This window comes from Jaculus jaculus, chromosome 7 (assembly GCF_020740685.1).
Source record: "Jaculus jaculus isolate mJacJac1 chromosome 7, mJacJac1.mat.Y.cur, whole genome shotgun sequence".
NCBI lineage: Eukaryota > Metazoa > Chordata > Mammalia > Rodentia > Dipodidae > Jaculus > Jaculus jaculus.
Genome location: NC_059108.1, coordinates 144,868,729 through 144,894,472, shown reverse-complemented (window position 1 = coordinate 144,894,472; position 25,744 = coordinate 144,868,729). Strand labels below are relative to the sequence as shown.

General features: G+C 43.7%; 2 protein-coding genes and 1 non-coding gene across 5 annotated transcripts in view; 1 reads left to right on the top strand and 2 right to left on the bottom strand.

Moving 5' to 3' along the window:
• Psen1 (presenilin 1) overlaps window positions 1-15,184 on the top strand; it is a 75,200-nt gene extending 60,016 nt beyond the window's left edge. For 2 of the 3 annotated variants that reach the window (XM_045154323.1, XM_045154322.1), the window contains exons 10-12: window positions 4,092-4,265; window positions 10,793-10,911; window positions 14,029-15,184. In XM_045154323.1, the coding sequence (XP_045010258.1) occupies window positions 4,092-4,265; window positions 10,793-10,911; window positions 14,029-14,184 (449 nt within the window). In that variant the 3' untranslated portion in view covers window positions 14,185-15,184. The remainder of the gene's footprint in view (window positions 1-4,091; window positions 4,266-10,792; window positions 10,912-14,028) is intronic. The other variant, XM_045154325.1, reaches the window with a different exon arrangement.
• On the bottom strand, window positions 5,123-5,253 carry LOC123462637. Its single transcript, XR_006638423.1, has one exon. It is a non-coding gene; the product is annotated as a small nucleolar RNA SNORA33 (small nucleolar RNA).
• A 7,919-nt stretch (window positions 15,185-23,103) lies between the features above and the next one.
• Window positions 23,104-24,501, bottom strand: LOC123462120 (eukaryotic translation initiation factor 2 subunit 3, X-linked-like). Its single transcript, XM_045154326.1, has one exon. The coding sequence runs from the start codon at window positions 24,499-24,501 to the stop codon at window positions 23,104-23,106; it is 1,398 nt and encodes a 465-aa protein (XP_045010261.1).
• Window positions 24,502-25,744: the final 1,243 nt, after the last annotated feature.

The following is a 25,744-nucleotide window of genomic DNA, read 5'->3' as shown; positions in this document are numbered from 1 at the left end:
GTGAGTCTGAGGTCAGTCTGGGCTAGAGTAAGACTCTACCTTGGGGGCAAAAAAAGAAAGTAAAGGAAAAGGAAGGAAGAAAAATAAATTATGCCAGGCATGGTGGTGCACATCTTTTAATCCCCACACTTGGGAGGCAGAGGTAGGAGGATTGCTGTGAATTTGAGGCCACCCTGAGGCTCCGTCGTGAATTCCAGGTCAGCCTGGGCTACCATGAAACCCTACCTTGGGAAAAAAGGAAAATTGATTTCTGATGTGGTCATGCTTATCTGAGAAGGTCAGATATTTCAGGTGGACAGGACTAACAACACAGTATAGAAGTAAGGAAAGGAACCACTGGACATAGTGGCATACACCTTTAATCTCTCAGAAAGCTGAGACAGGAGAATCGCTGTGAGCTTGAGGCCAGTCTGAGACATAGTGAATTCCAGGTCAGCCGGGGTCTACAGCAAGACCTGACCTCAGGAAAAAAAAAAAAAAAAAAAAAGAACCTTCTTAAAAACAAAGGGCTAGCCTCATAAGGAAGTTGAAAAAAAAAAGACAAAATTCAATTAGTAAGAAAAGAAAAGTTGCCGGGGCATGGTGGTGCATACCTTTAATTCCAGCACTCAGAGGTAGGAGGATTGCTGTGAGTTCAAGACCACCCTGAGACTGCATAGTGAATTCCAGGTCAGCCTGGGCTAGAATGAGACCCTACCTTGAAGAAGAAAAAAAAAGAGAAGTGGGCCTTGAGTTGCTATTTGTCACAAAAAGAGTTTAGGCCTAACAAAGACCAGGAAATTGCTAATTAGTATCTGGGTAGCTGCAAGGTGGACCCTTTCTACTGGGACTTAAGACTTGGGACCCAAAGATACCAGACTTTATCCTGTGGTGTATGAGATAGCAAAACTAGGTGGCATCAGAACAGCAAAAGGAGGCTGAAAAGGTATCTCAGTGGTTAAGAGCACTTCGCACACAAGCTTGAGGGCCTGAGACCACCAGTTTCCAACTCCCTAGCATCCATGAAAACATGTGGGTATGGCCACATGTCTGTAATCCCAGTTCTGCAGAGGAACAGCCCCGAGAATGACTGAGACTCACAAAAATGGCAAGTTCTAGAATGAGTGAGGTTACTCCATCTCAAGGAAACATAGAGATGAGTGATGGATGGGACATTTGATATTCTCCTCTGGCCTTTGTATGCACAGGATGCTGCATCTGTACATACATGTACATATGTCATACACACCACACCACACACATAGTACAAACCCAAGAGAACAGTAAAATACCTACTAGGAGGGAGAGAATACATTGGAAACCATTGTTACAGGCCTAATCATTATGTTGAGATAGAAAATTAAAATGTTGGTTATCGGTGACTGTATGTATAGGAATATGCATGTATTTTTGATATGCCAAGATTTTATTCTTTGGATAAGCTGAACAACTAGGTGTGTGTCCAGTGTTTTCCTGCAATCTGGGGATATAGGACTGAACATTCCTTGCCCTTTGTGGACCTTATAATCTGTTTGGAACATTCACCAGATAATAACATAAACAATCCAGTTGAGATGCAAAGATGTAGGATTTCACTTTGGAACATTGAGAAGGTCATGACAGGAAACACCTATCTGAAGGGTGGAGGAAGAGCGCTCCACAGTAGAAGCAGTGTGTAGGCAGGAATTTGAGTTGAGCAGGAACTGGATGAAACAGTGCTCTTCAGTGAAAGTACATTTGGTCCAGTGCAGGGTTGTTAGCATCCCTGGCCTTTACCATTCAATGCAGTTGTGCCTTTGAGCGCTGTTTCAGTTAGGTTCTGCTGTGAACATATAGCCTGCCAGAAGCAATGTGAAGAAAGGAAGGGGTTGTTTTGGTTTATGGTCTCAAAGGAGGTTTCATGGTGGAGGAAACATGGCAGGAGCAGAGAGCGGTCACATTATCACAGCAGCAGAAAGGAAGTAAGGCGCTAAGAGCAAGTAGGGCCGGCCACAAAACCTTAAGACCCGTCCCCAGTGACCACTTCCTCCAGGAAGGCTTTACCTCTTGAAGGTACCCAATATTACCAAACAGTGCCACCAGCTGGGAACCAAGTGTTCAAGCACCTGAGCCTGTGGGAGCCACTTACATTCAAACCACAACAAGCATTAAAAGCAAAACCCCTTCCAGCTGAGTTATATAACCAAACTTCCCTTGGAAGGGATATATAGTTCTGGTTGAAAGCCCTGTGTTAGGAGGTCATGATCAAGAGAAAGGGGAATATAGGAGCTTTTTAAAAAAATCTATAAATTGCTTTGCATGGTGGTGCACACCTTTAATCCCAGTACTCGGGAGTCAGAGGTAGGAGAATTGCCGTGAGTTTGGGGCCACCCTGAGAATACAGAGTGAATTCCAGGTCAGTCTGGGCTAGAGTGAGACCCTACCTCAAAAAACAAAAATTATAAATTAGGGGCTGAGATATGGCTTACTGGTTAAGGTGCTTGCCTGCAAAGCCTAAGGACACAGGTTTGGCTCCCCAGAACCCATGTAAGCCAGATGCACAAGTGATGCATGCATACAAGGTCGCACATCTGCACACACAAGATGGCGCATACACCTGGAGATCTGATTGCAGTAGCTAGAGGCCCTGACATACCAGTTCTCTCTCTTGCTCTCTCGCTCTCTCTCTGTCTCATAAAATAAAATAATAAATCTTACTCTGTGATTATAATACTGTGACCCAGGAAAGACGCAGTTAAGGAAAAAAAAGTATGTAAATTATCAATACAGAATTTAGTCCACCCACAGGAAGTCCACACAAGTGAGAGTCCTTAAATGTCTAAGCTTTGGTCATGGTAAACCAGTTTCTACAATAAGCACATTACATTTATGGGAAGTAAAGAACAGAGGGCTGGGATGGAGCCCCATGTCATTAGCCTGCCTAGCATGTACAGGGTCTAGGTTCCCTCCCCAGCCTAGGAGCCAGGAGAATTGTAAGCATTACTTAGGTGGGCAAGTTTCCCAAGACTGTTTTGTTCACCATGCCCAGTCAGATCAGCAGCACTTACGACAAAATGTTGCGCCCATAAAGAACTCATGCGTGTACTTGGTTGTAGTTAAATCAGTGGTAGATGCCAGCATGCAGGAAACATCCAGCTGCCAAGGACAGAACAACCCAACTCAGTTGCCATTACCAAAGAAGAAACATGTTCTCACCTGTGACAAGAGGTGCAGGCATTTGTAGGGTTGGAAAATTTAAGCCTCATTGATGTTAGCAAGGGCTCAGGTTCTTTCTGCCTTCCTTCTCTGCTACCTTTAGTCCCCTGGTCCCGTGGTCATGACAACTGCAGTTGCCAGGCACTGTATCCAGACTGGAGGATTATACATACAGGGGAAGAAGGAAACGTTTCTTCCTTAAAAAGAGGAAAGGAAAAAATAATGCAAGATTCCAGCTGATGTTATTTAAGCCTCACTGACTGGTACCAAGACTCTGTCCTAACTGCCGAGCTTTCATTGGGGAGAGGAATGGAGGATTGCCATGCTTGGCCCGGCTTAGCCTAGCTCTCCACCAGGATCATGTGTTTGAAGGGTGGAAACCCCAGTAAATCAGGACCCTTACCTTCAGGAAACAAAGAGGAAATGGTGCTGCAGCCCGTGCTTTATGGCCATGTTACCATGATAGGCTATCACCATTGACATGTAATTTCCTTAAGAAATTATTCTATGTCATGGCTAGCCAGAGAACCTCTCCAGGAAGATGGCAGCAGACAGTGAGAAGACTCAAAAGTCACCTAAAGCAGAAAATAAGCAGCTTCCGGGAGCTCAACACTAAAGTAGACTTCTAACATGTTCTCCAAGGCTCAGGGAACATTGTGGAAGAGGGTGCAGAAAGAATGTAAGAGCCACAGGATGGGGAGGTGAACTGACTGGTGCATCCTTGACATCACAGTGACTACCAAAAGCCATACTGAAGAGGGCCCTCAGTGGAATGGGGACGGGGTGAGGAGATATTAGAGGATAATCCAATGGGATATGAGACCAATTTATGATACATTCATATATTAAAGTTCCCAATAAAAGGCTTTAAAAAAGTATTTGAAATGTTAGAGATGTAATTTCCACTTCTCTTGAAGGCACAGAAAGAGAGGCGCAGGACTCTGGCACTGGGAATGATGATGGCGGCTTCAGTGAGGAGTGGGAAGCCCAGAGGGACAGTCATCTGGGGCCCCATCGCTCTACCCCCGAGTCACGGGCTGCCGTCCAAGAGCTCTCCAGCAGCATCCTAACCAGTGAAGACCCAGAGGAAAGTACGTGCATCTCTCTCCATTGCAAGATCATGGATTCCTTTAGGGGCTGCATTATTGACCATTCAGAATAAATATAAGCTGGGCATGGTGACACACACCTTTAATCCCAGCACTCAGGAGGCACACATAGGAAGATCGAGTTCCAGGCCACCCTGAGTCTACTGAGTGGATTCCAGGTCAGCCTGGGCTAGAGTGATACCCTACCTAGAAAAAACAACCCCCCCACTCCAAAAAATAAGAATACAATAGGGCTGGAGAGATGGCTTAGCGGTTAAGCACTTGCCTGTGAAGCCTGAGGACCTCAGTTCAAGGCTCAATTCCCCAGGACCCACGTTAGCCAGATGCACAAGGGGGCGCACGTGTCTGGAGTTCTTCTTCAGTGGCTGGAGGCCCTGGCACGCCCATTCTCTCTCTCTATCTGCCTCTTTCTCTTTGTCTGTCACTCTCAAATAAATAAATAAACAAAAAATTTAAAAAAAAAGAATACAATGAATGAGAGCCTAACCAGATAATGATGAGTAACTGTAGCTTACTGTACCAGTGACAGTTGCTGCATTTATTGTAGCTATATTTATTTATTTAATTTTATTTAGTTACTGTTTTTTGTTTTTTCGAGGTAGGGTTTCACTCTAGCCCAGGCTAACGTGGAATTCACTATGTAATCTCAGGGTGGCCTCAAACTCATGACAGTCCTCCTACCTCTGCCTCCCAAGTGCTGGGATTAAAGGTTTGTGCTACCATGCCCAGCTTAGCTATATTTATTAATAGACCACAGTTATTAACTTTCCAAGTTTCATTAAGCTTAGAACAAGTTACAGTAAAATTTTAATTTTTACAGAAATTGTTCAATATTATGATACTATAGACATTTTCAGGGACTGTAAAGACCTCAGTTGTCCTTAAGGCTCATAAAAGAGCATCATTTTTGCCAGCTTTGTCTAAATTTCTGCAGAATCACATTCAGATAAGCAGATTAATTGGCTGGCTTCCATTCAGATTTCCCACTACCACCTAGGTAGGGTCTCACTCTAGCCCTGGCTGACTTGGAGTACTATAGCTGCCTCTGCCTCCCAAATGCTGGGATGAAAATTGTGCCCCACTACACCCAGCACCCATTCAGCTTCTTGCTTTTATTTTTGTTTTATTTTGTTTTTTAAAATACTTTTCTTTATTTGCAAGCAAAGAGAGGAAAGAGAATGGGCGCACCAGGACCTCCAGCCACTGCAAACTCTAGATGCATGCACCACTTTGTGGGTCCTGGGGAATCAAATCCAGAGTGTTAGGCTTTGCAGGCAAGCACCTTAACTGCTGAGCCATCTCTTCAGCCCCTGTTCATTCAGGTTTTTGTTTCATTTTTGTTTTTCAAGTTAGGGTCTAGCTCTAGCCCAGGCTGACCTGCCTTAAACACATGATTATCCTCCTACCTTTGCCTCCGGGTGCTGGGATTAAAGGCGTGTGCCACTGCTTTTAATTGGCCCACTATAGTATCATTTTTTGGTGTTTGTTTTTTTAAGTAAACAAGTTTTTTATTCAAAACTATTCCAGTTTTTAAAATTTGTGCAGAAACTTGTTTTTGGAGGTAGTGTTTCACTCTAGCCCAGGCTGACCTGGAATTCACTATGTAGTCCCAGGCTGACCTCAAACTCATGGTGACCCTCCTACCTCTGCCTCCTGAGTGCTAGGATTAAAAACATGTGCCATCATGCCCAGTGAAAACTTTTATTCTTTGTTTCATTGTTTCCTGTATGTTTCATTTTTTTCCTATACAGAGTTCTGTGGATTTGCAGATTTAAGTTGCTAGCCTTTTGCATTGTTATTCCCCTTGTTAGCAGGCACTACAGTTGATTTTTGAGAAAGTCAAGGGCTGGGGAGATGGCTCAGTGAGTGAGAACGCCTGCTGTATGTAACAGTTACGTTCTTCTTACTGGGACAAAATACTTGACCAGAAGCAGTTTAAGGGAGGAAAGCATTTGTTTTTGGCTTACAGTTTCAAGAGGAAGTCTTACCATGGTGAGAAGCATGACAAGCCGAAAAGCCAGGGTCACATCTTCACATCAGAGAGGAAGTAGAGAGAGAGAGAGATGGAATGAATGAAAGAATGAATGTGAAGGGAGGCTAGACTATAGAACCTCAGACTTCACCCCAGTGACATACTTCTCCATCTCCTAAAGTTTTACAGCCTTCCCTAACAGAACCACGAACTGAGCAGATTCAGTTTTCAAACACAGGAGGTTATGGGAGCCGTTTTACATTCAAGCCACCACACCACACACAAGGGCCTCATTCACCCTGAGTTCAGTTCCCTGCTCCCCATAAAAAGCTAGGTGTGACCAGACGTGCCTATAACCATAGTCCAGTGGGAACTTAGGCTGGAGAATCACTGAGGCTTACTAGTCAGCCGGTCTGACTGAGATCAGCCGCTCTGGCTTGGTGAGAGAGACTTCATCTGAAGGAAATAAAGCAGAAGCAATAGAGGAGGACTCCCAGTGTTGCCTCTGGCCTTTGCATGGGGTGTGCACCTCTGTACATGTGCGCGCACACACACACACACACACACACACACACATGCACTCACATGCACAGAGAAAAAAATCAAGGAGATTTAAGATACTGACAGATAGGCAAAAATTTATTTGGTGTCTAAGATGTGTTTCCACTTGACAAATTTAACACCTTAATGGTAAAATACTTAGAGCATCACTAGTGAGAAGTCTCAGCACTCAGTGGTACCTTCATTGGGATATACACTATATTGAAAAAAGAGATTAGCATACTTCCCAGTTCAATTTTCTTCTTTTTCACGAAAATAAATCTTGATTAAAACATTACATGTTGGGGCTGGAGAGTTGGCTTAGTGGTTAAGCGCTTGCCTGTGAAGCCTAAAGATCCCAGTTTGAGGCTCAGTTCCCCAGGACCCACATAAACCAGATGCATGAGGTGGCGCATGCGTCTGGAGTTCGTTTGTAGTGGCTGGAAGCCCTGACACCCTCATTCTCTCATTCTTTTTCTGTCTATAGGTCTCAAATAAAAACAGCAACAAAAATAAAAAATAAATAAAGTAACAACATTACAAATTGAGCCGGGTGTGGTGGCATATACCTTTAATCCCAGCACTGGGGAGGCAGAGGTAGGAGGATCTCCATGAGTCCGAGGCCACCCTGAGACAACATAGTGAATTCCAGGTTAGCCTGGGCTACAGCTAGACACTACCTCGAAACCCCCCCCCCCCAAAAAAAAATTTACAAGTAGCCAGGCATGGTGGTGCACACCTTTAATCCCAGCATTTGGGAGGCTGAGGTAGGAGAATTGAGTTCAAAGCCATCCTAGGACTACATAGTGAATCCCAGGTCAGCCTGGGTAAAGCGAGACCGTACCTCAAAAAAAATATATATATATACACGTATATGTGTGGTGTATGTACATATGTATGTATATATACTGAGTATCATCATGGTACTTGTAAACTTGCTCAGAAGCCGGTGGCTGGGAGAGGCCATAGACCATAAGGAAAGCCTATTGCTCTTGTTAGGCTAAGTGGATGTGTTGTCAAACTGCCTTCTAAATGTGTGTTTGTACTCAGAGATTGGTGCTGCTCTCAACCTCAGTCAGAGAAGCATCTTTCTGCAGTGGGGCAGAGGTTAATGCAATGACGCATACCTGGCCAGAATGGCAAGAACAAGTGTGGTGTGCTCAGCCCTAAACAGGGCATCTGTATCGCTCTTCTGAGGCTCAGGCAGAGGGAGGGGTGGAAGGAATGTAAGAGTCAGAGGAGGCCGCGTGCTGTGAAGTGTTGTCTTCTGGATGCAGCTTGGCCCTAGCACTCCTGCCCTCACTGCAGCAGTGGTTTCCTACACAAGATTGAGCCCATCAGCATTCCATCACAGATGGGGGAGGGGCTCATGAGGTCCCACCCTTCCCAGAGGAACTATTGGCAGTTAATGATTGCTGGGGAAGGGGAATCATGTACTTAAGTGGAGTAACCACTGGTAAGTTGCCCTTACTGAATAACTCTGCCTATACCCATGCAAACAACCCTCATTAAACTCAGTAGGTCCCCCACCAAAAAAAGACATCAAAGCAGGAGAAGGGACTAGTTGGGGAAAAGGGGTTTACAAAGAATAGAAGGGGGATTAGAGTGGGTAATAGAGGGTTGAATATGATTAAGACGTATGACACTATCAAAAATAAAATTTAGGGCTGGAGAGATGGCTTAGCAGTTAAGCACTTGCCTATGAAGCCTAAGGACCTCCGTTCAAGGCTCCATTCCCCAGGACTCACGTTAGCCAGATGCACAAGAGGGCACATGCGTCTGGAGTTGTTTGCAGTGGCTGGAGATCCTGGCACGCCTATTCTCTCTCTCGTTCTCTCTGTGTCTGTCTATCACTCTCAAATAAAAATAAAAATAAATTTAAAAAATAAAATTTAAAAGCTTGGCATATTGGCTTATGCCTCTTACCCCAGCACTCAGGAAGCTGGCTCAAAAAAAAAAAAAAAAGAGGGAGGGAAGGAAGGAAGGAAGGAAGGAGAGAAAGAGAGAAGGAAAGAGAGTATCCCAGGCCTGGGTTGGAAGATGCTCTTGAGTCGGTCCATGGTATCTGTTTGGAGAAGTGGTAGTATGGATTATGAAAATGCTGTATGTTCTCCACAGTCACTAAATCATGACATAAAGTAGCCCTCAATCAAGCTGCTTAGGGGTGGTTGTGAGAATTTAGTACAAGTTCTGGGTATAAACTACTCAGAAGATAATTATATGTGGTGGTGTTAGTAACAATATAATAGTAGCCTCTATTGGTACTTCAGACTCACAGTCACATGAAATCTAAAATTCAGGCTGGAGAGGTGGCTCAGCACTTAAAGGCACTTGCTTGCAAAGCTTGATGGCCTGGGTTCAGTTCTCCATGATCCACGTAAAGCTAGATGCAGAAAGTGGTGCATGCATCTGGAGTTCATTTTCAGTGTCAGGAAGCCCTGGTATGCCTATTTATTCTCAGTCCCTCCTCTCCTCTTCCCTCCTTCCTTTCTCTCCCTCTTTCTGTCTCCAAATACATACATAAAAGTAAAAGAAAGGGGGAAAAAAAAAGGAATCTGAAGCCTGGTATGGTGGTACACATCTTTAATCCCAGCACTTGGGAGGCAGAGGTAGGAGGATCACAGTGAGTTCGAGGCTTACCCTGAGACTACATATGAATTCCAGGTCAGCCTGGACTACAGAGTGAGACTCTACCATGAAAAAACAAAAACAAACAAACAAAAAGAGTCTTAACTTCCTTGCAGATTAAAAAAAATAGCTAAACCCTAAAGCCTAATTTTGTCTATCATGTCCTGACATCTCTTTCAGTTTGGACCTGTATGTTTTGTTCATTTGTTTTTGGATTATTTATTTAATTTTTTTGCAAATGGACTCCAGGCACGTGTGCCACTTTGATCATCTAGTTTTACGTGGTACTGGGGAATCACACACAGGCTGTCAGGCTTTGCAAACAAGCACCTTAGTTGCTGAGCCATCTCTCCAGATCCTGATTTTGGATTTTGGAATAAGGTCACAACTTGTTGCCCAAACTGGCTGGACTCAAATTCCTGGACTAAAGCCATCCTTCACTCAGTCTCCTGACTAGGTGAGAATACAGGTATGTACCACCACACCTGGCATAGAGTCATAGTTTTTGAATTATGAAGTCATAATAGCCGGGAATGGTTGTGCACACCTGTACCAGTGCTTGGGTGGATGAAGCAGGAAGATTAAAGTTCAAAGCCAGCTTGAATTACATTAGCAAGGGGACTTTGTTTCACAAACAAAAACAAAAACATAGGGCTGCAGAGATGGCTTAGCGGTTAAGGCACTTGCCTGTGACGCCTAAGGACAAAGAGGTGCACGTGTCTGGATTGTTATTGCAGTGGCTGAGTGAGGCCTTGGCATGCGCCAGTGCTTGCTTGCTTTTTTTTTTTTTTTTTTTTTTTTTTTTTTTTTTTTTTTTTTTTTTGTTTTTCGAGGTAGGGTCTCACTGTAGCCCAAGCTGACCTGGAATTCACTATGGAGTCTCAGGGCAGCCTTGAACTCACAGCGATCCTCCTACCTCTGCTTCCCGAGTGCTGGGATTAAAGGCGTGCACCACCGTGCCCGGCTTGCACATGCGCATTTTTTTTCTTTTTTTTTAAGTTTTTATTAGCATTTTCCATGATTATAAAAAAATATCCCATGGTAATTCCCTCCCCACCACACACTTTCCCCTTTGAAATTCCATTCTCCATCATATTACCTCCCCATCTCAAACATGCGCATTTTTTAAAAAAGCAATCTGGCCGGGTGTGGTGTCGCATGCCTTTAATCCCAGCACTCAGGAGGCAGAGGGAGGAGGATTGCCAAGAATTTGAGGCCACCCTGAGATGACATAGTGAATTCCAGGTCAGCCTGGACTAGAGTGAGACTACCTCAAAACAAAACAAAAAACCAAAAAGCAGTCTGTTGGGGTTGCCTCAAAAAAAAATCATAACCAGCTTTTTTATATGTTTAATCTTTCCTTTTTTAGGGGGAGTAAAACTTGGATTAGGAGATTTCATTTTCTACAGTGTTCTGGTTGGTAAAGCCTCTGCAACTGCCAGTGGAGACTGGAACACAACCATAGCCTGTTTCGTAGCCATATTAATTGTAAGTATATGAAATAACAATGTGCTAGAACTCGGGATCTAGTGTATCTTTCAGGCTATTTACTTTTTTTAAGATATTTTTTATTCATTATTTGTTTATTTATTGGAGAGCGACAGACACAGAGAGAAAGACAGATAGAGGGAGAGAGAGAGAATGGGCGCGCCAGGGCTTCCAGCCTCTGCAAACGAACTCCAGACGCGTGCGCCCCCTTGTGCATCTGGCTAACGTGGGTTCTGGGGAATCGAGCCTCGAACTGGCGTCCTTAGGCTTCACAAGCAAGCACTTAACCGCTAAGCCATCTCTCCAGCCCCAATTTACTTTTTTTCAGTGAGAGAGAGAATTGGTGCACCAGGGCCTGTAACCACTGCAGTCAAATTCCATATGTATGTGTCACCTTGTGCACATATGCAGCCTTGTGTGCATGTGTCACCTTGTGCATCTGGCTTACATGGGTTCTGGGAGCCAAACCTGGGTCCTTAGGCTTCATAGGCAGGCATCTTAACTGCTAAGCCATCTTTCCAGCCCCAGTTTACTTTTAATCACAGGTAGGCTAAGAGTTCCAATCCTCTTAGCTTTTCAAAACAGATAATTTGACCTTATTTGAGTCATTCTCCACTTTTATAGTCTAGTCATGTGTTGTCTGTTGAGAATATTAATTGTAGGGGACTGGGGAAATGGCTTAATGGTTATGGCATTTGCCTGTGAAGTCTAAGGACACATGTTCAATTCCCCAGGACCCACGTTAGCCAGATGCACAAGGGGCACATGTGTCTGGAGTTCATATGCACTGGCTAGAGGCCCTGGCATGCCCATTCTCTCTTTCTCATAAATAAATAAGTAAAATATTTAAAAAAAAAAAAAAAGAATAGTAATTGTAGCCGGGCATGGTAGCATGCCTTTAATCCCAGCACTTGGGAGGCAGAGGTAGGAGAATTGCTGAGAGTTCAAGGCCACCCTGAGACTACAGGGTGAATTCCAGGTCCACCTGATCTACATCAAGACCCTACCTCGAAAAACAAAAACAAAACAAAAAAAACCTGTGAGTGAACTGAAGCAATGCCAGCTCCATACTTTGTAGCTAGTGTTACAGTGAGCCATGGGCTGTGGTGGCAGCTCCGCAGCTAAAGGAACTTGCCCCTCAAGCATACCAATGTGAGACTGATCCCAGGCACCTGTGTAAAACCAGACACAGAGTGGTGCGGTCTGTAATCCCAGCATACCTACAGTAGTGGGAGGAGTGCTGCAGTCAGGTTGGCATTGCTGGCAGGAAATACCCAACCAAGAGCAGCTTGTGGAGAAAAAAGATTTTATTTTGACTTACAGACTGGAGAGGAAGCTCCATGATGGCAGGGGAATGATGGCATGAGCAGCGGGGGGACATCACCTCCTGACCCACATAAGATGGACCACAGCAACAGGAGAGCGTGCCACACACTAGCAAGGGGGAGCTGGCCGTAACCCATAAGCCCGCCTCCACAATGCACTGCCTCCAGGAGTGTGAGATCCCAAATCTCCATCAGCTGAGGACCTATCAATCAGGACACCTAAATTTATGGGGGACACCTGAATCAAACCACCACAAGACGGCACCACGAAAATCCTAAAGCCTAGCCTAGCCGGGCGTGATGGTGCATACCTTTAATCCCAGCACTTGGGAAGCAGAGGTAGGAGGATCACCATGAGTTAAAGGTGACCTTGAGGCCACATAGTGAATTCCAGGTCAGTCTGGGCTAGAGTGAGACCCTGGGTGGGGAGGGGGGGAAAGAAAACCCTAAAGCTTTCAAGCCAGTACACTGGCCTTTCCAATGACAGAGAGACCCTGTCTCAAAAACAAGGTGGCTTAGAGATGCTTAGAGGTTAAGGCCCTTGCCTGCAAAGCCAAAGGATCCCGGTTTGACTCTCCAGGATCCACGTAAGCCAGATGTACAGTGTGGTGCATGCATCTGGAGTTTGTTTGCAGTGGCTGAAGCCCTGGTGCACCCATTCTCTCCCCCTCCCTCCCTCCTTCTCTCAAATAAATAAATTAAATTCAAAAAAACAAGGTGGCAAAAGAGAACCAACACCCCCAGGTTGTCCTCTGACCTTCACAAGAATACCCTGGCATGTGCTTGCCCATACACATACATGCAGCCAGCCAAAGTCACAGAGCCTGCTCAGTATTGCAGACAAAAATTTCTGTGTTCTTTAATTTCTTTTTCAAAACTACTTATTTTCAGATTCTGAGTTAGGGAATAAAGATCAACTGCATGGTGATCTCTATATAGTGAAGGAAAATAATGTGGGTTACTTTTTATCAAAAAAAAATATATATATATACTTATCTAGGCGTGGTGGTATACACCTTTAATCAAAGCACTTGGGAGGCCAAGGTAGAAGGATCACTGTGTGTTTGAGGCCCATTTGATGCCACAGAGTGAATTCCAGGTCAGCCTGGACTAGAGTGAGCCCTACCTCAAAATACAAAAAAAAAGAAGCCAGGCGTGGTGGTACACACCTTTAATCCCAGCACTCGGTAGGAGGAGCACCATGAGTTCGAGGCCACCCTGAGACTCTATAGTGAATTCCAGGTCAGCCTGAGCTACAGTGAGACCCTACCTCGAAAAAACAACAACAACAAAAAAAAAAACAGCATGATGATGCATGCCTATAACTCTAGCACACTCAGGAGGTGAAGCAGGAAGATGAGAGTTTGAAGCTAGCTTGGACTCTATATGGAGACCCTGCCTCAAAAGGGGGGAGCAGCTCCATTTTTGAGGGCCACACAGCATGCATGAGGCCTTGGGTTCAATCTCTAATACTGAAAATAGAGGTACTTTTCTGTTCAGTCTTCCCCTCGGCTTCTCTCCCCCTTTCTCAATATGTTGCTCAATCTAGTCTCAAACTTCTGGGCTCAAGTACTGCTCCTGCCTCAGCCTCCTGAGTAGCTGAGACTATAAGCACACACCATCAGGCCTGGTTCTAGAATCCATCTTTTTCTTTCATGACTCTTCTTCCAAACTTAATGAAACATTTGTTCTAAAATTTAACCCCAAAAGAAAATACTCACTTGACCAATGTGTATTGGGTTCTCTGCATGAAACGTCACGATCATGACTGTGCCTTCCGCCTCCTCCGCAGGGTCTGTGCCTTACGCTACTCCTCCTCGCCATTTTCAAGAAAGCGTTGCCAGCTCTTCCGATCTCCATCACCTTTGGCCTCGTTTTCTATTTTGCCACAGATTACCTTGTGCAACCCTTTATGGACCAATTAGCATACCATCAATTTTATATCTAGCACATTTGAGTCTCATGGATGCTTCTTTTTGACTCTAATAAAATCTTCAGGGGACAAAAGTGATTTTACTGTGTCCTCATCTAACAAAGTCAGGATTCCCAGCTGGAATTTTGCAGCTTCCTTCCAAGTTGTCCTGACCACCTTCATTATTGGACATTGGAAGGAAGTATCTACAAAAAAATGGTTTTGACCATACTTTATTGCAGTAGATGATGTCCCTCTGCAGAAATGACCAGATATGAGGAGGTCCAAGGACAAGGAAATGTGATGGGCCAAGAAGTTGCTGTGCTCCACCAGCAATTTTGACCCTAGGCACACAAGACTTTACCAACACTGCGAACTCTCAGGACTCCGTGACCAAGAGGTTAAATGAAGTGGTGAAACCCAGACAGACTCTTCATAAGACTTCAAGCACGTGCTGGAAATAATGTGTGTGAGTGGAATTCTGAAGGTCCTGGAAGGAGAGCGGTGGCGGCAGCATAGCGGCGAACGCAAGACTCGGCTGTCCCTGCAGGCGCCTTCAGTTTTTAGGACCTTTCCCCACTTTGAATCACATCAGATGCATAGGTTGGTTTTAACAATTTTTGTTCTCAAGCACTGATTCTGTAGCTGTCTGAACTTATTTGGGGTTGCTATATCCTGAAAGTCTTGGTTCTAAATTTAGTGATTTCTGGAAATAATGGAACTATTGCTTAATAATTCTCTATCCTTAAGTAAATTCTGTATTTTCCACCAAATTCTTAATTTTTAGACATATCTGAGTTCACTTTTGCCCCCAGGTGCCTCCACCTGTCTTTCCCGTCATTGTCACAGCAGTTCTCTTGACAGCAAATGAGGCAGCTCTCTAATGGTAGCAAGTAGCCCAATTAAGTCAAGGTTCTCTTCATATGATGCAAATAATGTGTATGAATCAATGCTGTGAGCCTTGCTGTCACAGCTCCCACGGTGACAAATTAGATGTGTGCCCAAAGCATTAAAGGGTAAAATGGCTGGTGAAGCACTTCCTGTCTTGGTTTATCTTTTCTTCCTCCAGCTCACCGTCTGACAGTAGGTCAGAATTGAATTGAATAGCTCAGTGGTAGAGTGCTGTTTTGTTTTGTTTTGTTTTGTTTTGTTTTGTTTTGTTTTGTTTTGTTTTGTTTTGTTTTTCGAGGTAGGGTCTCACTCTAGCCCAGGCTGACCTGGAATTCACTATGTAGTCTCAGGGTGGCCTTGAACTCATGGCGATCCTCCTACCTCTGCCTCCCGAGGGCTGGGATTAAAGGCGTGCGCCACCACGCCCAGCCGGTAGAATGCTTTTTTATGATGTCCTGGGTTTAGTTCCTGGCACTTAAAAAAAAATTTAATTAATAGCCTACCTCTGGTAGTTTATGAACCAGTGGTCTTCAAAGCAAGAGTCTGCAGACTACCATTATTTTATGTGGCAAGCTATGGGAGAACCTGGAGCCAAGAAAGGTAGTTGTGAAAAGGAAAGTGGACTGGAGACATGGTTCAGTGGTTAAGGTGCTTGCCCGTAAAGCCTAACAACCCAAGTTTGATTCCCCATTACCCATGTAAAGCCAGATGCACAAAGTGGAACATATGTCATTTGCAGCAGCTAAAGGCCCTGGTGCTCCCCTTCTCTGTTGGGCATGGTGGCGTATACCGTGAACCTTTAATCCCAGGACTTAGAAGGCAGAGGTAGGAGAAGCACTGTGAGTTCAAGGCTAGAGTGAATTCCAAGTCAGCCTGTGCTACAGCAAGACCGTACCTCAAAAAAACAAATCTTGGCCGGGCACGATGGCACACACCTTTAATCCCAGCACTTGGGAGGCAGAGGTAGGAGGATCAGCTGAGAGTTCGAGGCCACTCTGAGACTACATAGTGAATTCCAGGTCAGCCTGGTCTAGTGAAACCCTACCTCGAAAAAAAAAAAAAATCCCAATAACATTCTATAGCTTCTGGGCACATTCTTTACCTTTACAGGATACTTCTGCCTAAACTTTTTTTTTTTATTACAAATTTTTTTTTAATTAGAGGCTGGAGAGATGGCTTAGTGGTTAAGGCATTTGCCTGCAAAGCCGAAGAATCCCAGGTTGATTCTCTAGGACCCACATAAGCCAGATGCACAAGGTGGCACATGCATCTGGAGTTTATTTGAAGTGGCTGGAGGCCGTGGTGCGCCCATTCCCCCCCCCCGTCTCTCTCTCTCTCTCTCTCTCTCTTTCTCTCTCTCTCTCTGGGCCTCTTTCTCTCAAATAAATAAATGTATTTTTAAAAAAAATTTTAAATTTATTTGATGAAGAGAAGAAGGGAAGGAAGGGAGGAGTGGAGGGAAGGAAGGAAGGAAGAGGAAGATAGAATGGACACACCAGGGCTTTTGGCCACTGCAAACAAACTCTAGACACATGCACCACCTTGTACATCTGGCTTATGTGGTTCCTGAGGAATTGAACCTGGGTTCTTTGGCTTTGCAGACAAGTGACTTAAGCACTAAGCCATCTCTCCAGCCTCTCTCTCTTTCTCCTTTTTCATTTTTTTTTTTATTTTTTATTTTTATTATTTTTTTTATTAACAACTTCCATGATTATAAAAAATAGCCCATGGTACTACCCTCCCTCCCTCCACTTTCCCCTTTGAAACTCCATTCTCCGTCATACCCCCTCCCCATCTCAATCAGTCTCTCTTTTACTTTTGATGTCATGATCTTTTCCTCCTATTATGATGGTCTTGTGTAGGCACTGTGAGGTCATAGATATCCAGTCCATTTTGTGTCTGGAGGGAGCATTTTGTATGGAGTCCTGCCCTTCCTTTGGCTCTTGCATTCTTTCTGCCACCTCTTCCGCATGAGACCCTGAGCCTTGGAAGGTGTGATAGAGATATTGCAGTACTTAGCACTGCGGTCATTTCTTTCCAGCACCATGATACCTTCTGAGTCATCCCAAGGTCACTGCCATCTGAAAAGAGAAGATTCTCTACCAAAAGTGAGAGTAGCATTAATATAAGGGTGTGAACATTTTATTTTTATTTATTTATTTTTTGTTTTTTCTAGGTAGGGTCTCACACTAGTCCAGGCTGACCTGGAATTCACTCTGTTGTCTCAGGGTGGCCTTGAACTCATGGCAATCCTCCTACCTTTGTTTCCTGAGTGCTGGGATTAAAGACGTGTGCCACCATACCCGGCAAGGGTATGAACATTAACAGAAGTGCATACTGGGCAGTTTGATAAGCATAGTATATACATTTAGCCAAACAGCAGATGTTACACCCCTAGGGCTTATGACAACCCCTGTTTTAAGTTTTCAGTATCGGGGATGTATTCCCTCCCATGGAGCGGGCCTCCAGTCCAATGAGAGAGCAGTTGGTTTCCCCCATAACAGACGTGCCACTATTGCACCCATTGGCTCATTTGGCCTGGCTGGCCAAGTAGAAGGCTTGCAGTGTCCACTGTTGAGTATCTTCACTGGTGATTTCTCTCTCCCATTAAACTGCATACAGAATGGCTTCTTTCAGCTTTCTGTTAGCTGGTCTCCATGGAGGAGGTTATCGGCTCAGATCCAGCAGGATTTCTCAGTGGCCTTGCAGCCCAAGTTTTATTTTTTTTTTAAAGAGAGGAAAACTGGCATGCCAGGGCCTCATCCAGTGAAATTGAACTCCAACACTTGTGCCAGCTAGTAGGCATGTGCAAACCTTGTGCTTGCCTTACCTTTGTGTGTCTGGCTTATATGGGATCTGGAGAGTTGAACATGGGTCCTTAGGCTTCACAGGCAAGCACCTTAGCCGTTAAGCCGTCTTTCCAGCTCTTCTTTTTTAAACATGTGTTATTTGCTAGGGAAGATGCAGGTTTCCATATGCTTATTCATAACATCGTAAATTTTTATTAACCCTTCTCTATCCTCTCTCCTGACCCCATTTAGACTATTTTATCCCCAGTATTCTGCCCCTCTACATACATACCTAATGTACCTGCCCTTAAATCCTCCCCTCTCTGTTCCTCGTATCTCCTTTCTAGCTTCCTGACCTTTGTTACTGACTTTTATTCCAGCTCCCACGCAGATCTAAACATTTGGAGTCAGGATCCACATATGAGAGAATATGCAACATTTGACTTTCCAAGCCTGGGTTACCTCACTTAGTACAATCTTGTCCAGATCCATCCATTTCCCAGAAATTTTTAAATTCCATTAATTTTCAGCTGAATAAAACTCCATTGTATAAATATACCACATTTTCATTGTCCATTCATCAGCTGAAAGGCATCTAGGCTGGTTCTCAATACTTAGTTTTTTAAAATATTTTTTAGAAATTTTACCTTAAAGGGGCTAGAAAGATAGCTGAGTGATTACGAGCACTTGTGGCATAAACATGAAGACCTCTTGGACCGAAGAGCACAAAGTTTGACTCCCCAGAACCCGTGTAAAAAACTTGTGTGACCAGGCATGGTGGTGCACGCCTTCAGTTCCAGCACTCTGGAGGCAGAGGTGGGAGGTGAATCACCATGAGCTCAAGGCCACCTTGAGACCACATAGTGAATTCCAGGTCGGCCTGGGCTAGAGCAAGACCCTACCTTGGCGGGGGAAGGGGGGGCTTAGGGGAGGGACAGACAAAGATAAACCTAAAAAATGGGCTGGAGAGATGGCTCAGCGGTTAAGCGCTTGCCTGGGAAGCCTAAGGACTGGGTTCAAGGCTCAGTTCCCCAGAACCCACATTAGCCAGATGCACAAGGGGGTGCATGTGCCTGGAGTTCATTTGCAGTGGCTGGAAGCCCTAGCATGCCCATTCTCTCTCTCCCTCCCTCCCTCCCTCTTTCTTTCTCTCTCCGTCACTCTCAAATAAATAAAAATGAATAAAAAACTAAATGTTGGGCTGGAAGGATGGCTTAACCATTAAGGTGCTTGCCTGCAAAGCCAAAGGACCCAGGTTCGACTCCCCAGGACCCACGTTAGTCAAATGCACAAGGGGGCGCATGCGTCTGGAGTTCGTTTGCAGTGTCTAGAGCCCATTCATTCTCTCTCTCTCTCCCCCTCTTTCTCTGTCAAATAAATAAAAATAAAATATTTTATTTTTTTTCTGTTTTATTTATTTATTTATTTGAGAGGGACAGACAGAGAGAATGAGGCTGATAGAGAGGCTTCACAGGAAAGCGCTTAACCACTAAGCCATCTCTCCAGCCCCATAAAAATAAAATATTTTTAAAAACTTAAGTGTGACCATGCATGTGTGTATCCCCAATCTGTAGGGGGCAGAGTTGAGACTAGTGAAACTGGGGTTTACAGAAGGACAGCTGCTCTGGATTTAGGGAAAGACCCCATCTCAAGATAATATGTGGATGAGTGAGGAGAACACCCGATGTTCTCTGGCCTCTGCACACAAGCACGTGGGGCACATGTACCACTAAACAGTCCACACACCACACCATACACATTCTCTACAAACCTGCAAAAAAAAAAAGTGCATTAAACACATTCAAATTACAAGCTTACAGGATATATACGGTGCAGTGCATTCGTGTGTTGGGGGACTATCTTGAAACGGTATGAAGGCTGACGATACAGCACAGTGGGAGAGAACGTATATTGCATGCCCAAAGTCCAAAAGAAAAACCAGAGGAGCAAGGACAGAATAGCAGCGACCGCTCAGGCCACACTACTGGACACAAGCAGTTGCTGGCAGTATATCATATGCCCTCTTCATCATCCTCAAACTATAATCCTAGCTACCTATTATTATAGGAGCTTGTGAGTTTGAGGCCAGCCTGAGACTACATAGTGAATTCCCAGTCAGTCTGGGCTCAAGCGAGACCCTACCTCAAAAAAAAAAAGATTTTTAGCACCTTGCCACCTTTGAGCACAAGGTTTGGAAGGAGTGGCTCTCAGACTGTTTTCCTGGTATCCAGTTGCTAGGTGCAATTTGCCTGCTCTGTAGGCATTAACATCTCAAGGTGCTGGGACAGCATTAGTCTGTCTACTTGACTTTTTTTTTTGGGTGGGGGGAGAGTTCAAGGTAAAGTCTCACTCTAGCTCAGGCTGACCTGGAATTCTTAAATTATGGTCTTTTAATCTATTAGCTGGCTACCCTTACTGTTGGCCTTGGCTTGCAACTAACACACAGTCTGGGTTTATAATGCTCTTGCCAGCTCTGGTTTGTATTTCCCTTTGTAAACTTCCTATTCTGATCTCTGTCAAATTTCTCAAGTAGACAGACTAGTCTGGCGTGGTGGTGCACGCCTTTAATCTCAGCACTCGGGAGGCAGAGGTAGGAGGATCGCAGTGAGTTTGAGGCCACCCTGAGATTACATATTGAATTCCAGGTCAGCCTGGACTAGAGTGAGGCCCTACCTGGAAAATAATAATAATAATAATAATAATAATAATAATAATAATAATAATAAAAATAATAAAGGGCCATAAGAAAGGGGCTGAAACTAGGCTGCAGAATGAGTTCCAGGTCAGGCTGGGTAGAGTGAGACCCTGCCTCAAAAAAACAAAACTAAAAAAAACATGAATAGGGCTGGAGAGATGGCTTAGCGGTTAAGGTGTTTGAAAAGTCAAAGGATCCCAGTTCAATTCCCCAGGACCCACATAAGCCAGATGCACAAGGGGGCGCATGCATCTGGAGTTTGTTTGCAGTGGCTGGAGATCACCCTGGTGCGCCCATTTTCTCTCCCTCTCTTCCCCGTTCACTCTCATAAATAAACAACTAAATGTTTGCTTAAATAAAACGTGATAGGAGAAGGGAACAAGTAGGGGAAAAAGGCTAATGCTTCTACTGTGCTCACAAGAGTACCGGCCAGGTACCAGCCTGCAGCCTCAGCACTTAGGCAAGTGGTGGGAGAATCACGAGTTCAAGGCTAGACACTAGAAGAAACTAGGAAAAAAATTGATTCAGTCCTAATTGGGACTGAATAATAAATAATTTTAATTATTACTCATAATCATCTATTAGTAAATCATTAAATAAAATGAGGGGGAAGCAATAAGCAGGGCCACAAGCTAATAACATACATGATATAGAAACATGAGTATCTGACTACAGATGGCCTATAGCCTTCTCCCTGTTTATCAAAGACACCAAAGAAAGACCAGTCTGTTTGCAAAATAAGTTTAGCTTCTTCAAATGTAGCCTGAACATTTACATAAGTGTAGCAATGATGGCAGCTGATTGCATGGTAATCTCATATTGGACTTTTTTTTTTTCTTTCTTTTTTGTTTTTTTGAGGTAGGGTCTAACTGTGGCTGAGGCTGACCTGGAATTTACTATGTAGTCTCAGGCTGGCCTCAAAACTCATGATGATCCTCCTACCTCTGCCTCCCTAGTACTGGGATTAAAGGTGTGCATCACCACACCTGACTGGACTATTTTTTTTTTTTTTTGTGCTGCTGGGTAGAGACAAGAAAATTTATATTTGCAATTTACTTTCATCAGTAACATCAATTAATGAGCACTTTCTCAATAAAATAACATCTTCTGTTGACAACCACAACCATAAGGTACATTGTTTTCATTCACTCCTGTGGATAACCATTACATTAAGCACAGTGCTTTACAAAGCTGCTGAAATTCACATGGCTGCTTAAAATGAATTGTAAGACATTTATTTTCAATTCTGGTGAGATTAGATTTTAAAAAATTAATGTTTGGTTAAGAATTTATTTTATGTAAATGTCTTCATGCTACAATACAACCCTTCAAAGTTTATCAAGTACATGTCAGTATTCACCCTCAAAACATTTAAATTTAAATAATGACCTATAGCCACAGCTTCTAAACTCCTGTAAGGCAGCATCAATATCTGAAAGAGAACACTATTAACTGTAGTATAAATTTCCCTCTCAATGAAAATTTAAAGCAAATTAAAGATTACCAAATTACTAAACCTCAGTAGAATTCATTACTTAATATGCCTACTTAACTTTCTAAACTTGTTTCTTTTAAAAACTTGTTTTTAATAAAATCAGTATCTGAACACTACATCAAAGCAACTTTTTCCCCTGTTTTGTAAAAGCTTACCCTAACAATTCTCATGTCATCTGGAATTGAGAATCATTGTTCTACCAGAATAGCAAAGCAGAAAACATAAGTAAAAACTTAAAAGCACAGTGTAAGAAAAGTTCAGGGGCATGGAGAATGATATATAAAAATCAAAAGGGCTCACTCAATTTTTTGAACATCTTTCACCTTTTGCAAGGTCCAAAGCCAAAGATTAACATGTATTACAGTCTACAGATGTCATTACCATATCAACTAACAATACCCAAGATTGGGGTGAAGACAGTAGAGTGCTTATAGCAGCCAAGAGGCCCAGGGCTCCATCCCCAGTTCCACTAAAACAAAATCCACCAGAGAGTAAATCCTGGAAAGAGCCTGACGAGTTCACTAAAATCATCTGGCATACTAGTTGGGAAGACTAACTTCAGGCCCATGGGAATGAGCACTCATATTCTAGGAGTCAACCTCCTGTGAGCCTGTTTGCATTGTTTTTGCTCAAAATTTTAAAGACATAATAATACAAAATATGAGAGTCAAACAAAAAGGAGCTAGTCTTCAAGGAAAATTTGTATCTATCAGTTTTTACTAGAAAAGTCCTTTATTGTTGAGCTACTGAAAGAGAATTCATAAAAAAGAAAAAAATCATTTCAGATAAATTCTATGATAGGTTATTTTAAACATCCTGACTGTATAAATTAGACATTTTGGAATGCTTTAACCTCTGTGAGAATGTAGGTTCAATCTAATTGTATACCAATTTTTACACTTATCACAGACCCTATATTGTTCTGGAGGTTAGCTTTTCATCATGCAAAAATGAGAATAAACTTACAGCTACCTATCAAATGAAGGAGCTGTGAAATTATTCCTCTAATATTGCTTTGAAAATATACCTCTAAGTTGTTAAAAGAAGCTCTAACTCTTCCAAATGTTTTGTGTAGCTGGGAGTTTTCAGTCATCATCTACGGTTGGCTTGATTGTCACTCCTCTTCTTATCTGACCCCAGCCAATTAAGCGCCAATGTTTCTCAACCCTTCGGCTAAGGGCAATTTTTTCTCCTACTTCTGTGCACACAGGATTAGTCAAAACAATTTTGCCCAAATCAGCCTTCACAGCACTAACTCTCCCTCCTGTTGACAAGGATCCGATGTTGACCATAAGCACTTCATTCTTAGACAGCTTTTGGACCTTTGCTGCTTTCCTGTCTCCTTCAGTGCACACACCTAGAAGGCGTCTCAGTAGGAAACAGGAAATTTCTAACTCAGTGAGTATCTCAGGTAAAGCTCCAACAGCACCAAGCACTTGTCCCACCATTCTGTCAGCCCGGCACAGAGTAGGGTCAATTTTTGTTCCAACTCCAATAAGACCTCCTGGAGCAGCATACTGAAGATCATTATGCTCCGCAAAAAGTGATACAATTTTGGAAAAGATTGGTTTACACATAAGTTTCCTTTCACTATCTTTGGAAACAATACCGGGTCGCACGTCTATCTCCTGGCCCACCTTTAATACTCCTTTTAGAATACTACCACCAGCCACACCACCCTTAAGGTCATCAACTTCACAGCCAGGTTTGTTGACATCAAATGACCTAATAACAATGAGTCGAGGTTCTGAAGTAAAGTCTCGTGGGGGTACTGGAATTTTCTTTACTATGTACTCACAGACAACTTCAATATTGTATTTAAGTTGAGCAGAAATTGGAATAATTGGAGCTCCTTCTGCCACTGTTCCTTGTACAAATGCAAGAATTTGTTCATATTGTTCTTTAGCCTGACTTTCTTTTACTAAATCAATTTTATTCTGTAGGATCAAAATATGCTTGAGTTTCATGATTTCTATTGCAGCTAGGTGTTCTGAAGTCTGAGGCTGAGGGCAAGATTCATTACCAGCTATTAATAGAAGAGCTGCATCCATCACTGCTGCACCATTCAGCATCGTAGCCATCAAAATATCATGGCCAGGACAGTCAACAAAGGACACATGCCTGACTAATTTGAAGTTTCCTTTACTTCCTGGAATATCTGTAGGAAACTCATCAGGTGTTCCACTTCCACAAGACCTATAACATTCTGGCCGAGGACAACTTGGGTCATCAAGTTTATAAATCTTAGCATTAGCATATCCAAGCTTGATTGTAATGTTCCTTTCAAGTTCATTTTTGAATCTGACCGTGTGAACACCGGAAATGGCTTTTACAACGTGACCAATTGTACCTATGTTAATCGTAGCTTGTCTGCTGATAACTTCATGTGAAAGTGGCGTTAACTTCGTAACGTCCAAAGTAGCAAGATCCTGTCGTGAAAGGTGCGGCTGCCCAAGAGTCACTCCAACCTCACCCCCCGCCATCTTGCTCCAAGAGGCTGGACTATTTTTTTTTAAAGAAAATATATTTGTACACGTGTGTGCATGCACGCACATGTGTGTTTGTGTGTGTATATGTGCATGCGTGCGTGTGCATGAACCAGAGTCTACAAACACTAGATGCTTGCACCACTTTTTGCATCTGGCTTTTATGTGGGTGCTGGGGTGTCAAACCTGGGCCAGATACTTTGCAAGCAAGCGCCCTTAACCACTGGGCCTTCTTCCTACCGGTAGACTTCAAACTTTGTCTCAGTATCTATCTATCAACGATTTAAATGTGTGGCCCTGGCCAAAATTTTAGTAATATGATCAGTGCTTAAGTTCTTATTTAGTGTGTGTGTGTGAGTGTGTGTGTGTGTGTAATGCTAGATGCATGCACCACCTTGTGTCCAGCTTTACATGGGTGCTGGGGTGTTGAATCCTGGGTGAGCAGGCTTTGTAAGCCAGCACCTTTGACGGTTGAGCCATCTCACCAGCACCTGATCAGTTTTTTCAGTTGTATCCTATTATAAGGAGAAACAGATTCTTACACAAATAACTGTATCATCCCCTGACAAGTACCAGCACCTTCCAGATATGACATGGCCATTGCACTCATGAACTCATGGCAGCTGTGGTTACCTGTACAAGACCTGTACAAGCTGGACCTGTCGGCATTCCGTCCAGGTGGTGAGGGGCGTGTGAAGAGCTGCCCCTCCCTGGGACTAGAGGCAGTTAATGGTTGCTGGGAGGGGTCATGTTCTTCAGTGGTATATAAGCCGCCTCAGTTAAACCCAGTGAGTCTCACACACAAACAGACGTGAAAATAGGGCAGTTCGCTGGGAAGAAAAAGGGATTTCGTGGGAGCGAAAGGCCGATAAAAGAAGGGAATGGGGAGCTGGGCATTGGTGATGCACACCTTTAGTCCCAGCACTTGGGAGGCAGAACTAGGAGGACTGCCATGAGTTTGAGGTCAGCCTGGGCTAGAGAGTGAGACCCTGCCTCAAAAAAAAAAAAATTATATATATATATGGCTAGAGAGATGGCTTAGTGGTTAAGGCATTTATTTGCCCATGAAGCCAAACAACCCAGGTTCGATTTCCCAGAACCAAAGTAAGCCAGATGCACAAGGGGCACATGCATCTGAAGTTGGTTTGCAGTGGCTAGAGGCCCTGCCATGCCCATTCTCTCTCTCTCTCTCTCTCTCTCTCTGTCTCCCTTCATCTCTCTTTGCTTGCAAATAAATAAA

What these genes read in the sequence shown, in the direction of transcription:
- LOC123462120 (XM_045154326.1), bottom strand. Translation starts at nt 24,501, where the DNA reads ATGGCGGGGGGTGAGGTTGGAGTGACTCTTGGGCAGCCGCACCTTTCA.